This window comes from Gallus gallus, chromosome 20 (genome assembly GCF_016699485.2).
Source record: "Gallus gallus isolate bGalGal1 chromosome 20, bGalGal1.mat.broiler.GRCg7b, whole genome shotgun sequence".
NCBI lineage: Eukaryota > Metazoa > Chordata > Aves > Galliformes > Phasianidae > Gallus > Gallus gallus.
In genome coordinates this window covers 11,403,094-11,416,503 of record NC_052551.1, presented here as the reverse complement: position 1 = coordinate 11,416,503, position 13,410 = coordinate 11,403,094, and the positions used below count along the sequence as shown (strand labels likewise).

The window sequence follows — 13,410 nt, the reverse complement described above, 5'->3', positions numbered from 1 at the left end:
GAATTTATTTAAAAAAAAAACATATCTAGGCTTCTAAATCGCTTCAGATGTCTAGTTTGCTGCAATTCAGTCTAAATTATCTATAGCTCTTCCCTCTGTTCTCGCCATGTCTGTAGAAGCACGCTCTGTCTGGTGTTTATCTTCACGCAGCCTTTTCCATTCCATTCCCACTATAATTTTACATCACTTCCATCCCTGATAGGAACGATGATAGGGAAATAAAGGTTTCCAGCTGGTTCGGGAGCCCCGTGGCAGCACCAGCACTGCCGCTGAGAGGCAGAGGCACCGCGGCCGCTCCCGCCACCTTCCCGCCCTCCGCTGTTCGGCGCTGCCCCGCGCGGAGAGGCGCCGCTCACATCCGGGCCCCGCAGAGCCGCCCGCCCGCCTGCCGTGCCCGGTGCGACCGCCGGGGGCCGCCGTGGCGCCCCGCCCCTCGCAGCCGGCACTGGGCGGCGGGGCGGAGCCGTGTGGACGGGCCGGGCCGGGCCGGGCCGCGGGCAGGAAGATGGCGAACGTGCAGCTGGAGTTCCAGGCGAACGCCGGTGAGGCGGACCCGCAGAGCCGCCCGCTGCTCGTCCTGGGCCAGCTCCACAACCTGCACCGCCTGCCTTGGGCCCAGCTGCGGGGCAAGCTGCAGCCGCGGGTCAGCGAGGAGGTGAGGCCGGAACGCCGGAGCCCCGCGGGCCGCTCTCCTCCCGCCCCGGCGCCGCCTCCCCGCTGCCCGCAATTCCTCCCGGGGCCGCGGATCCCCGACCCGGCGCTGCGCGGCCTCGGGGTGCGCCCCGAGTCGGGCCCGGAGGGTTCGGAGCCGCCCGGGGCCAGGAGCGGCGGCGGGGCCTGCAGCGGCCGGGGGAGGGAAGGGGCCTGCACGGGAAACCCGCCCTGAGGAGCGGGAAAGGCCCTAACGTTACCTCTCGAGAGGCGCTTCCGAAAAATTAGAACGAAAACACGCGGTGTCCGCTCCGCTGGAGCAGCAGGGCCGCCCCGGGCCGCCGGAGCGTGTTGCGGGCCGGCAGTCGCAGGCGGAGCGCTGCGCCTCAAACCCAACGCACCGCTTCGCCTTCGGCCGCTCTGACGGCAGAAAGTGCTCCTCCGCGATGACAGCGTGGTGGCTGCAATTAACGTCACGATGAGACGCGCGTGCTGTGGCGAGCTGGAGACTGAGCCTCGCTGCCTGCGAGGGCTGAGAGATGCGTCGTCTCTTTCCCCCTCCCGGCATTCAGCTCTTGCTCTGGAATATATAGACCTCTTTTTATGTAGAGGGTGTCGATGAATTGCAGCGAAATGAGAAATATTTTGCATCTCAGCTTTTTGGATGCTCGATGCTTGGCAGTTTCATTTGTTGGGCTCCTGAGTGTCTTATGGTAGAATTTAGCCTCCTTGTTGTTTTTTAATTAAGTTTCTGTGTGAGAGAATGACTTGGGATTAGTAAATCAGTGCATCAATTTATCGCTGGCAAGATGGCCTCTGCTTAAGAGTGTCTGGAGCAGTTTGGCACTTAGTGCTGTGTTTTTAAATTATAGCTCATGTGGCTTAAAAGAGATCCGTGTAATGGATAGCACATCTGTGCTTTCTAATTAATAAAGGTTCACCATGTTTCCCATCTCTTTGCTCTAGAGATTGTTGCTTTTAAAAGGGTGTGCCTAAAATCTTTGTTTCCAACGCCTGAAATCTTACCATTAAAGTTGGCCTAAATGGAGTCAGAATGAGACTGTGGTCAGCCAGAAAACTCCGATACAATTCTTTGTTTGAATTTCTTCTTTTCTCCTCAGCTCTGGCAGTCCGCGTTAGGCACCCTGAACCCAAACCCCACTGACAGCTGCCCACTCTACCTGAACTACGCCACCGTGGCCGCGCTGCCGTCCCGGGTCAGCCGACACAACAGTCCGTCTGCAGCTCAGTTCATCACCCGCCTGGTTAGGAACTGCCTCCCAGGAGGTGTCAACAGATGCATTGTGGTAAGTGGCAGTTGGCAGGTGCTGCTGGTGACATGTCTGGTAAACTATTTTGTCAGCTTCTCAGGATTTTAGCTGCATCTGAGGAGTCTGGAGGTGGGCGAGTTTTATCTCTGTAATTAGACCAGCATTTATAAATGGTTTTGTGCTGGGACATAAATGAGACCTAAGTGTAACAGCTTCTGACACCCAGACAGTTGAAAGGAATTAGAGATGAAAATGTGCAGAATGTTTTCAACCAGTCATGTTCGTGCAAAGGGAAGCAGTAGTAGATTTTTCCAAACTGGGATTTAAGACATTAGCACGTGGTATGTATTGTGCAGGAGAAAGTTGATATGGACTGTGTACCAAGTGCAGAGTGTCTGTATCACATAGCCAACCCATTTAAGGGGCCGAGGTTTAAAAGTCTCGGTGCATATGAATGCTCCAGCATAAGTCGTGTGCAGGAAAAGTTCTTGCACTGTTCTGCTCCAATGAATTTGCTATTTTTTTCCTGATTCTTCCAGGTTCAGAGTTCCAGCTTATTAGAGAAAGCTCATGTAGTCAGTGTCAGTAGCAAGTTAATTTCAAACTCCATCTATTTTCAAGAGTTATAACTGCCTATATTTTCCCCTTATGGTTAAATTCAGAGATGTTTAACTAAAGCTGCTTTCCATTGGTGATCTCTGTAATGAAATTCAGAAAAACATTCTACGTGTTAAAAAGCTTTGGGTTAATATTAACCACATTTTCATATGATCGCTCACTTTGTTTTGAATACACATTGATAGTTCCCTTGCTTTTTTGTCTCAATCTGTAGGTTGACTTGTGTTAATTAGACAAGTATAGTTAAGACAGTCCAGATCCATTAGAAGGACTGCTAATTTCTGCACAGTCATGTCCGGTAATGTAATTCTTTTCCATGTGGGAAACGAACTGAACCAATTAGTTCAGCGTGGTGGTGTTTGTACTGCTGCCCATCCATGCAAGGTGTGATGTATGAGCACGTCTCTGTTCAATACATCAGTTCTTCTGCTTTTTGTCAGTACTATCTCAGTTAATGGATACTTTTAAGTGCAGTCTCCCGATGTCCCTGCTGTTACCTGACTTGTTTGTCTTCTGGCTGATGTTTCAGATGGTCTGTGAGCGGTCTGAAGTTTTTGCTTCTGCTTGTGCACTGGCCAGGGCTTTCCCGTTGTTCACGCATCGCTCCAGCGCATCGAGACGCACAGAGAAGAAAACTGTAACAGTAGAGTTTTTCTTGGTTGGACAAAACAACGGACCCATAGAAGTGGAAACGCTTAAAGTAAGCTTTTATGTTGTGGGTTTTTCTCCCCATTATCGTTTTTTTTTTTCATTATTCCCTGAAGTTTTTATTTTCCTTTGATTAGTTGCATGCACAAGAATGTGTGCCTCAGGCTATATATGGAATAGGTGCTGTATCTGAAGTAAGACATGATCTTAGATCAAAGTTACCCGTTCAGTTCAAAGGACATGTGAGTAGAAGTATTGAATATATTAATGTAGCAAAGGCTGAAGATGTTACTGCAGAACTTAGGTTTCAGGGATGGAAAATACCAAACAAGTAGCACAAGAAAAGGTTCTCTTTTCTCATGTTTTTCACAGACGCAAGTAATAGTTTTTTAGCATTTAATGCTACTTTACCTTCAGTGTGTGGACATCCCTCTTTTATTTAGGCAAAATCTGTATGAGGTTGTGCATCACACTGATGTAATTAAATGCTTTTTATTCTGGGATCATGCATGGCTTCTGATATTCGTGTGTGAAGTACCTCTTGGGCTGAGTTTTTGTAGCAAAATCCCTGAGTGGTTCAGCCTGGGAATAAGCTGTACATAACTCCTAGTGATGAATCACCCCAAACCTAGCCTGGCTCCTGAGGAGGTTCTTACCCTTTAGGGGAACTAAAGCAATCAACACTAGTTGTAGGGAATCAGGCATCACTCCAGAACAAGCCACAGTTAATGAGTCTGCTGGGGTATAGAACATACAGAGTCCTTAGGCCAGCCTGGCCAAGCCAAACTTCAGATTCCTCAGCACAAGCTAGCCAACACGTCAGATTGCTTTGAAATCTCTCTTGACTTGCGCTTCTGCTGTGTGGTCTTCAGTGTAGTGTGGCCACTGCAAAACTTAAAGTTTCCTTCCATCTAGTCTTTTTTTCTTCAAGTTACTGATTTTCAGGAGTTAAAAGTTAAAAGCCTCTGGTGCCTCCATTGTCTTTTTTAACAGGAGGATGCTCGGCCTCAGTGTGCTCACTGTGGGCTGCTTGGATTCAGTCCACTCCTGCTTAGATATGTTTTCAGTCTGGGTAAAGGGCAGTCAGTTTTACCACAAGAGCGAGGCAATGCATGTATGCTTTACACAAATATTTCATATTTCAAATTTCCTATGGATCTATCATATTGCCTTATAGAGTGTCTTTTGATACTTAACCGTTCTGTTTGCTATACGTAAAGTATAGCATCCCATGTTGTACACCACACTGTGTAATCTCTGCAGGTTTCCAGCCCAGGTAGCCTGCAAGTTCAGTGCGGTTTTCTAAATTTGTTTAACCTTCCCTGCTCTCTACCTGGCACTTCATTCTTGATCTTGCTTTGGTAGTGGAGAGGGCTACTAATTTTGCAGTATCAGTTCACTGTGGGAAGGAGTCCAATTGCCTAGAAATCCACACACAGGAGAAAATATCTTCTGCATAACACTTAGGAAAAGTAGCAGTTAGTTTTGTTAATGTTAATTAGTATTGTACAGCTACCTGTGATCAGTTGCAGTTAGACATAGACTCCAGAGTCTTAACTCTGGAGTTAACACTTAATATCCAGTATAATCTGTAGGACTAGATACAAAGTTATATGGAAAGCAAGCTGAACCAAGGGCTGCTCTCAGGTGTTCTTGCTTCTTTTCATAGTGTCTGGCAAGTGCTACGGAAGGAATCAGGCTGGCTGCTCGAATTGTGGACACCCCATGCAATGAGATGAATACAGATAACTTCCTGGAGGTGGGTAATACACATGATGAGTAAGAGTTACTTACTGGAAGTCCTGATTAATCAAGAATGAGTGTTTCCATCTCTTAGCAAAACCTTTTAGTCAGTGGTAGGGGACATATGACAGAACATGTCCAAGGATGTTTAAGCTCTTTCTTTAGTCATTAATACTTGGTAGAACTTAACAAAGTGGGAACGAGGTGCAGGGTAAAGCTTGGTGTAAGGAAACAGCAGTGAGAAGAGGCAAATTCTTGATTTGGTCACAGCACTGGCTCCTTTGCTAGTGCTTTCTTAAACCCTGTGCTGATAAGTTTCTGAAGAAAGAAATAGAATGGAAGCTGACACATTTACAAATGAATTTATTGTAAAGATCTGAAAAGCTGTTGAGAGTGAAAATACTCCTGTCTTATTTCATCGTGGTCCAACAGAATGAACAACTGGCATTTACCTCTGACCTGGCAGAGCTGAAGGGTCACATTTGCGTTTCATGCAGTAGTAAATCATCAAGGATATGTCAGTGAAGTTAGGTGATAGGAAACCAGTGCCATTCCCAAAATAGTGAATGTTTGTATGTGTACGCATGCAAAAATCACATAAAACCCATGCATGGGTGCATCTCTGCTGTGTCCTCCTGATCACTTACTGATGTCCTTTTTCTTTTTCTTTTAATGACGAAGGAAATAAAAAAAGTTGGCAAGGATCTTGGAATTACTCCTACTGTTATTCGAGACGAAGAGCTGAAAGAGAGAGGCTTTGGAGGTATGTCTTGCTTAAAATCCATCTTTTTTCTTTGTAGCGGTTAATTGGAATATTACATCATCTCCATTTTAAAGTTTAATTTATGCATTTTTGAAAGAGTTTTATTGCTCATAATATCCCAAGATGCTTTGCAGAAAATAGATTATTGCCCACAAGTGACTTAATTCTCTTGTTTTCCAGGTATCTATGGAGTTGGCAAGGCTGCTCTGCATCCTCCAGCCCTAGCAGTTCTCAGTCACACACCAGATGGTGCTACACAGACCATTGCATGGGTGGGGAAAGGTATTGTTTATGACACTGGAGGACTCAGCATTAAGGGAAAGGTACATCAGTGCTTCTCTCGCTCTTGCTTACTCTGTAATTTCCTAATGGCAATAATTTGATTGGTGTTGATAGAAACCATAGCGTATTTGTTTGAGTAAACGCTTGATCTGCTGTCATCCATGCAGACACAAACTGCCATATAGAATTTAAGGAACATTTTGCCTTTAAGTATTGCTCACTGCTAGTAGAAATTCAGAAACAAAGATGGTTTCCTTTCTGATTTTGGAGACAGATCCAGAGCCCAGCTGAGTTGACCTCAGTGCCTATCTTGTAATCCACTTCTTTGTTTTTTTTCTTTTTAAACAAATGAGCAGCAGAATTTTAGTGCTTTCACTGTTTTAAGGCAAGATCTACCGAACAGCAGATATGTATGTGTGCTGTGTATGTGTAATGGCTAAGCACTGTCAAGACCAGAGATAGAGAGGCACCAGCAATACTAGCTTTATCAGGCAGTACTGCAAAACTTTTTATTTTTGCTTTAAAAATCTCTGTTTCTGTTTAAATAGACTACTATGCCAGGAATGAAGCGAGACTGTGGTGGAGCAGCTGCTATTTTGGGTGCCTTCAAAGCCACTGTAAAGCAAGTAAGAAAGATGTGTTAATTGATATCATGTAGCCTGCCAGTGCCAGGCTGACTTTTGGATGTACTCGCAGATTTGAGAGCCAGCCTGATCCTCAGGTTCTGACCTGCCTTTGCCATTAGAGTTCTTGGGCCACTCTGCTCTTTCTGTTTCACAAAAGTATTTCAAGTCTTTGCTAGGATCTTGGAAATGGTGAGAAATTGCTCGAGTGCTAACTTTATTCTAAGAGTCTTTTTTGAGCTTCAGGTCTGTTTTGAGGACTGAGTTGATTGTAGTTTCTTGAATCAGATTCATAACTGAGTTATTCAGTGCTGATCTTGTTTAAGCTTTGGGATTTGGGGCAGCTGTTGTCCCCTTAGCAATGAAGGGGACGTGCAGCTCTGCAGCATGAGGTCTATCTATGTTCCAGATCATTCTCCAGTTCTAATATTAACCTGCTGGGGAAATGACAATTCAAGTCTCATCAGGAGCTGCTTGTTGGCTTGCTCCTATGGTCAGAAAGTAGTCACAGAGCTGAGAAGCCAAACGTTGAAGTATGGAGAATTCTCAAGAATTATTATTCATAAGAATTATGCTTTAACGATATGAGCTGGGGAAACGAAGTGGCTGCTGCCAATTCAGTTCTGCCCTCCCCACAAGTTCAGTCACTGAGTCTCGCTGACAGAGCAGCTCCTGCCTCCAAATAGTATCCAAAGTTCAAAGACCTTGTACTGCTGCAGATGAACGTGTAGATCTGATGGAAGCTTTGTCCAGGAGATGATTGTTGCCAAATTCCCATTTCTCAATAGTTTAACTCTGTGCCTTGGCGTTAGCAGCATGTTTGATGTGGAAGGATTGTAAACTTCAGTTATCTGCAGAGACTTAAAATTGAAACCACATTTCTCAGCAGCGTTATAGGGAAACCACTACCTTCCCTTAACAAAGTCCTGCAGAAAGTTGGATCACGGGTTTGTGAGGGATAAAAGCTAGAACTTCTGCAGTGCTTTGGGAGAGTCCAGGTTACATGTGGTGTGTTCTTTCAGTGATTTAATCAATCCTTGTGTTAGAAGTATGCATGCATGTAATTATCTGCACTGACATATCACATTCACAGTCACAATGGGTGTGAATGTAAGTTATCAGTTATTTCATATGCAATCATTGTAACTATGAACTAACTGGTAATAATACACTTGGACAATGTACTATAAGGACAAACTGAGCCTGAAGAAATGGTCAGACCTCATGAGAAATCTGTGCCATCATATATAAAAACAAAAGAATGATATCACTGCTTAATGTTACAACCCTGTGTAAGCCCTGTTGAATTAACATCCCTGCAGAAAATGTATTCAGATAGACAGCAAAAATAATTTGTCCTTGTTACTGTGTCAAGGCTTCTTGAAGTTTAAACTTCTGTTGAACAGAAAGCTCAGTGGGAAGAGGGGCAGAGGTTATTATCCACTTCCACCTCCTTTTTGTTGCACAGACCATTTTGAAAGAGGAAAGCAGCATAGATGGAGGAGTATCTCTTCTCTTTTCCCACTGGCTGGTGTAGCAGCTGCAAAGTTCCTTTATGGTTTCTAGAGGCTGCCCATTATTTTGGAAAGGTTTTGATTGATGCATTTGCTCTTTGAACTTCAGAACATGATCCGATTCAACAAGTCTAGATTTCTTAGCTACAGAACTTTCATTCACAGTAAAGCTGAGCCTGTTTTCCCTAGGAATGTGATGTGTTTAAGGCTATCCCAGTTGAGAAGGAACAATGCTTTCATTTATTAATTGCTGCTTATCTATGTTTCTGTTTATAGAATCTCCCCACACAGTGCAGTAATTGTACAAACAAAATTACCATACATTTATCAGATTTCTCATGTAATTAGTGGCGTTTCTGCCAAGAAATCATAATCTCACATTGATTTCAGACTGAATAAATGAATTTGGTGTTAATCAAAACCAATTCCTCTCCTATTCTTATTACAGGGTTTTAAAGACAATCTTCATGCTGTATTTTGTTTGGCCGAGAATGCAGTTGGACCACGTGCAACAAGACCCGATGACATTCATGTTCTTTACTCTGGAAAGTAAGATTGTACCTATCTCTTTCCCAGAAACATTGAGAGGAAATAATCTTTGATTCTATTTATCACAGTACATTTACACAGTACACATTTCAGACAGCTGTTTCAGACAGTGGGTTTTCTGTGTGCTTAGAGTGTCCTGTTGGGTATGTAAGTGCACATCAAGGTACATACCATGACCTGAAGTTTGCTTAAAGCTTCCTTACAACTGTGGAATAAGCAGCAGTGCAGACTTGCAGAGTCAAGTTTGAAAGCAGATTTGATATACTTTTCTAACTCAGTGTTCTAGTCAGGGTAGATGAGCCTTGCAGGCTGAAGCAGTGTTGTATTAAATGCCTTCTCTTCTTCCTAGAACTGTGGAAATCAATAATACTGATGCAGAAGGTCGGCTGATACTGGCTGATGGAGTTGCTTACGCATGCAAAGATCTTGGAGCTGATATCATTCTTGATATGGCCACTCTTACTGGAGCTCAGGTACTGATTCAGACCAGCTAGTGAATGGGGTGTATAGAATCATTTGAGTTGGAAGGGACCTTGAAAGGCCACTAGTCCAACTCTCCTACAATGAACTGGGTCATCTGCAGCTAGATCAGGGCACTCTGAGCCCTGTCCAGCCTCACCTTGAATGTCTCCAGGGGTGGGGCATCCACTGCCTCTCTGGGCAACCTGTTCCTGTGCTTTACCACCTTAATTGCAAGGTCACTGTGAATAAACACGTGGGACAGTGATTTGAGCAATCCAGGTAAATGTGGACTACTTTACTGCAGAATGGATTTTGACAAATTTTGAAAGATTCATCAGTAGCTACAATGTCTCTGACTATATTTTTAACACTACCTTCTTTTGTCAAGTACTTCTGAGATGTTTTATCTTGGTTCTTTTAGGAAGAAAGCAACTGAAAGGGAGTAGTACAGAATGGTTCTGTGCAGTACTGTTGCACTGAGATGAATCGTTCCTGATTTTGTGGTGTATCTCACTAGGGAATTGCTACAGGAAAGTACCATGCTGCTGTCCTTACCAATAATGAGGAGTGGGAAAAGGCTTGTGTTAAAGCTGGCAGGAACTGTGGAGACTTGGTCCATCCTCTTGTGTATTGCCCTGAACTCCACTTCAGTGAATTTACCTCTGCTGTAGCTGATATGAAGAACTCTGTGGCAGTAAGATTTTTTCCTTTGCATTTCAGTGATTACATAAAAATGTGTTCCTGTATGTATTCTCACTGTGTTGACCTGTAGCTGTATGAAAGTTCTTCCTGTGGACTATAATCTTCTAGAAATGGAGCATATAAGGAATTCACCATTTAATTGGGGATTTTGGAGGCTAAATGCCTCTACTCTGGTATTTAGCATCAGTGCAAACAGGGTAGCCTGCTGTAAAGTTATGTGTGGCCTGCTTGCCTTTTAAACATAACTCTAAGATGAATACTGAATTCCTGGATGGAGACCTTTTAAGAAATAAATTCCAGTATTTCTCAGAGTGGTACGTAACCATCAGAGACAGTTACTGGGAATGCAGAGGCCAGGAAATTGAGGACAGTTTTCTACAGCTGCTTTTGCAGCATTTGAGAGTTGCAGTGTGTAATAAGTTCCAAAAATGCTGTGGAAAGGAGTTTGGAGCAGAGAATAAAAGAGCAGGACCAGCTTCCTACCAGGAATTAACTCAGAGTGTTTATGATATAGTTGACTAGCAAGACTGGATTTTAAAGCCACTCATTAGTCATTGAATTGAAAGTTGCACAACTGTCTTTTCTGTAGTTAAGAAGAGAATATTGTTGTTCTCTTTTCTTGCAAGACCAACTGTATTCTTATTGCTTCTGCAGGACCGAGACAATACTCCAAGCTCCTGTGCTGGGCTCTTCATTGCTTCTCACATCGGCTTTGACTGGCCTGGAGTCTGGGTCCACATCGACATTGCTGCCCCTGTCCATGCGGTACGTGTGTGTCACTTGGTATGTTTTGCCCTGCTTGCACAGGAAGGGAAGTGCAGATGCTGTGGATTCTGTGGCATCAGATGCAAAGAAGGAATTCTTCTCCATCTAATTCTTTTGGGAAGCTCTTCATCTCTGCTGGGAGCTTTTTGTTTTGGTAGCTTCATCTGTTCATATTCTTTATTTAGATTTTAAAATAATCTAAAGATCATTTTAATCTGCTACAGTTTTATCGCTGTAGATTTTGACAACTTGCCTGCTTTCTCTTTAAAGGAATAATCCTAGCCTTTGTTTTCACCCATAGTGTTTTAAGGTGATTGACTAGAGCTGATTTTCCTGCTGACCTTCAGTAGGGAAAACATTTATTTGCTTGTGGGATTCCTCCTCCCTTGAATGGAACATGTGTACTTTTTTTTTTCCTCCTTGAAAATTTACTCTTTACCTCCTCCATTTTCTTTTTTTTCATAAACCCAACCTAATCAACTCGTGCTCCAAAATCTGTGTTCATGTTGGATAGAACGTTCTGTGCCCTGAGGAATGGTAGCATAAGGCCATCCTCCAGTCAGCATGAGCTCTATTCCTGTGAATCAATGGATGTGTTGGTTTAATCCAACAGGGGAAGGATTACAGTAGCAATAAGAATAAAGAGGAGTAACTTGAGCAGGCTTGGCGGGGGCACCCAGTGTTTGCTGTGGCCGTGCTGTGTCACTGCTCCAGCTGAGTGGGTTGGTGAGTTAAAACTAGCCCAGACAACGCAATCTGAAATGGGAATTTTTTGTGGTTTTTTTTCCAGGGTGAACGAGCTACTGGCTATGGCGTGGCTTTGTTGCTGTCCCTGTTTGGAGGGGCATCTGAAGACCCTTTGCTAAACATGGTGTCCCCCCTAGGCTGCAATGGAGACTCTCCCCCTGAGGATATGGAGAGGGATTCCAAAAGGCGGCGCCTGGTTTGATGTGCCCGGCCCTATGTGACGGGGTGCATGTGTTACCTCACTTTGCACTGATTCATTCTCAAGCAATGAAAATGTCACACATCAGAAATGGCCATTTTATTTTTTTTTATTATCATGATAAGATTTATTACTTATTTCTGATAAAAACAGCCTGATTATTATTTTTTTTAAATTATTGGTGCAAACAGTTGCTGAACGATATCAGTGGTGCAGACTTCAGACTCAGCTGACTGTACCAGGAGGGCACGTCCTCCTCTGAGCACCTCACGAAACAGTTACTAAGTGCATTAATGCATGAGAAGCTCTCCCTATTCTGAAGCAGCAACCGCAGTTTTTGCTTACAAAGCCTTCTGAATTACTTATTTTACATGAGGTTTTATCAGACGTTTCTGCAGGCTCCACTGCATCTCCAACCACAGGACAAGGAAAAACAGCCTCCAGGCTTGGCGTCTTCAGTGACACTTCAGCTTAGTAGCAAAGGAGATGTCATGAGAAAAGGCCTTTAGTTTTAATAAGGTGCTGTTTCCGCATGTTTAATGTTCTTCTGACCAGTAAAATCAATGAGAGCTGTTCAGAACGTATCTCTACTTAAATCTTTCATGTTCAGATTACAGAATGTATTCATGTTAAATAAGGAAAAAAAAACCAGGGGGATTGTGATTGAGTAAAATCGGTTTACAAAGCAGAGTGGCTTCCTGCCACTTTACAAATTTATTATTATTATTAAAGCAGCTTACATATCCCATGTGGTGTTTTGTAGTGTTATTTACATTTCTGAGAACACAGTGCTCCAGACATTTGTGTGCAACTTCATTACTCTGGGTTTCTTTTCCTGGCAGTTATACATCTGAAAACAGATGTATACATACTGAAGACCTTCACACAGTAACAGCACACCCTGATTAGTGCAGTTCTGAAGAATTTCCACTTACTCACTTCATTTGTTTGACTCAACAGTGATCGGGGATGAATGCTGTTAGTTTTTGTGTGAGCCCATCACCAGGAGCTCGGAAGCATTGGTTTGGTTTGGGCACCCAATGGAAATGATGCGTTCCAGTTTGTATGGCAGCAGCAGCACTGCGGTTCGTGCCGTAGGAATCCTGCTGTCCCCAAGGAGCTCCTCTGTCCCCTGGGAACCCTTCTGTCCCCTACAGGAACCTCACTGTGCAGCAGCTTCAGGTGCTGAAGGTGCAACAAGAGTTGCGCTGCAGTGTGGGGACTTTTTTTCTCTCTCATGTTTTCTTTCAAACACTTCTCTGACACAAAACCCACAGAGGGAGTTCCGGGCAGTGTCCGCCCATATGAAAACATACATTTTTCCATATCTTTTTATAGATTTGATAATATTTAACTCAGCGTGTATTAAAAAATGTATGGCATACATAAAATTCACTATAAATGTCACCAAATGGGCCAATGGCTTTTTAACATCGCTGCCACAAGGCTGCGTTTTAACCTATTTCCTGTCTGGATCCATTCCAGTGGCAATTCCAGGAGGGGAATATATTTAGTCTATATTTACTCAGCCTGTTTAACTTTCTGTTAGTGTCTTTGGCTCATCCCGTGGCCGTGCTATTTTGGGATGATTTATACAATATTTACATTAAATTCTGCTAATATTTCCTTGCCTCTTGAAGTCGGATTACACTATTTACATCTCAAAGGCCTGAGCTGGAGGAATAAGCAGCTGTTCCAGCACCGGAGAGAACTGAGCACAGGGGAGGCTGCCAGCAACGAGCCCATGTGTCTGAGATCCTTACGGAGGGGTTATTTAGAATGGAAGTAGTCCTCTCCAAAGGAAGGAGAGGCTTTCCATGGCAGTAAGCAGCAAGGTTGGTGCAGAGGGGTCAGACAATCACATTCACTGAGT

General features: G+C 43.9%; 1 protein-coding gene across 1 annotated transcript; it reads left to right on the top strand.

Annotated features, from left to right (window-relative positions):
- The first annotated feature begins 473 nt into the window (after nucleotides 1-473).
- On the top strand, nucleotides 474-12,285 carry NPEPL1 (aminopeptidase-like 1). Its single transcript, XM_417486.8, has 12 exons — nucleotides 474-655; nucleotides 1,773-1,958; nucleotides 3,070-3,240; nucleotides 4,858-4,947; nucleotides 5,613-5,694; nucleotides 5,875-6,017; nucleotides 6,525-6,602; nucleotides 8,562-8,662; nucleotides 9,012-9,135; nucleotides 9,642-9,818; nucleotides 10,481-10,591; nucleotides 11,382-12,285. Exons 1-12 carry the CDS (start codon nucleotides 506-508, stop codon nucleotides 11,538-11,540), a joined length of 1,572 nt encoding a protein of 523 aa, XP_417486.2. The 5' UTR covers nucleotides 474-505; the 3' UTR covers nucleotides 11,541-12,285.
- The last annotated feature ends 1,125 nt before the right edge of the window (nucleotides 12,286-13,410 follow it).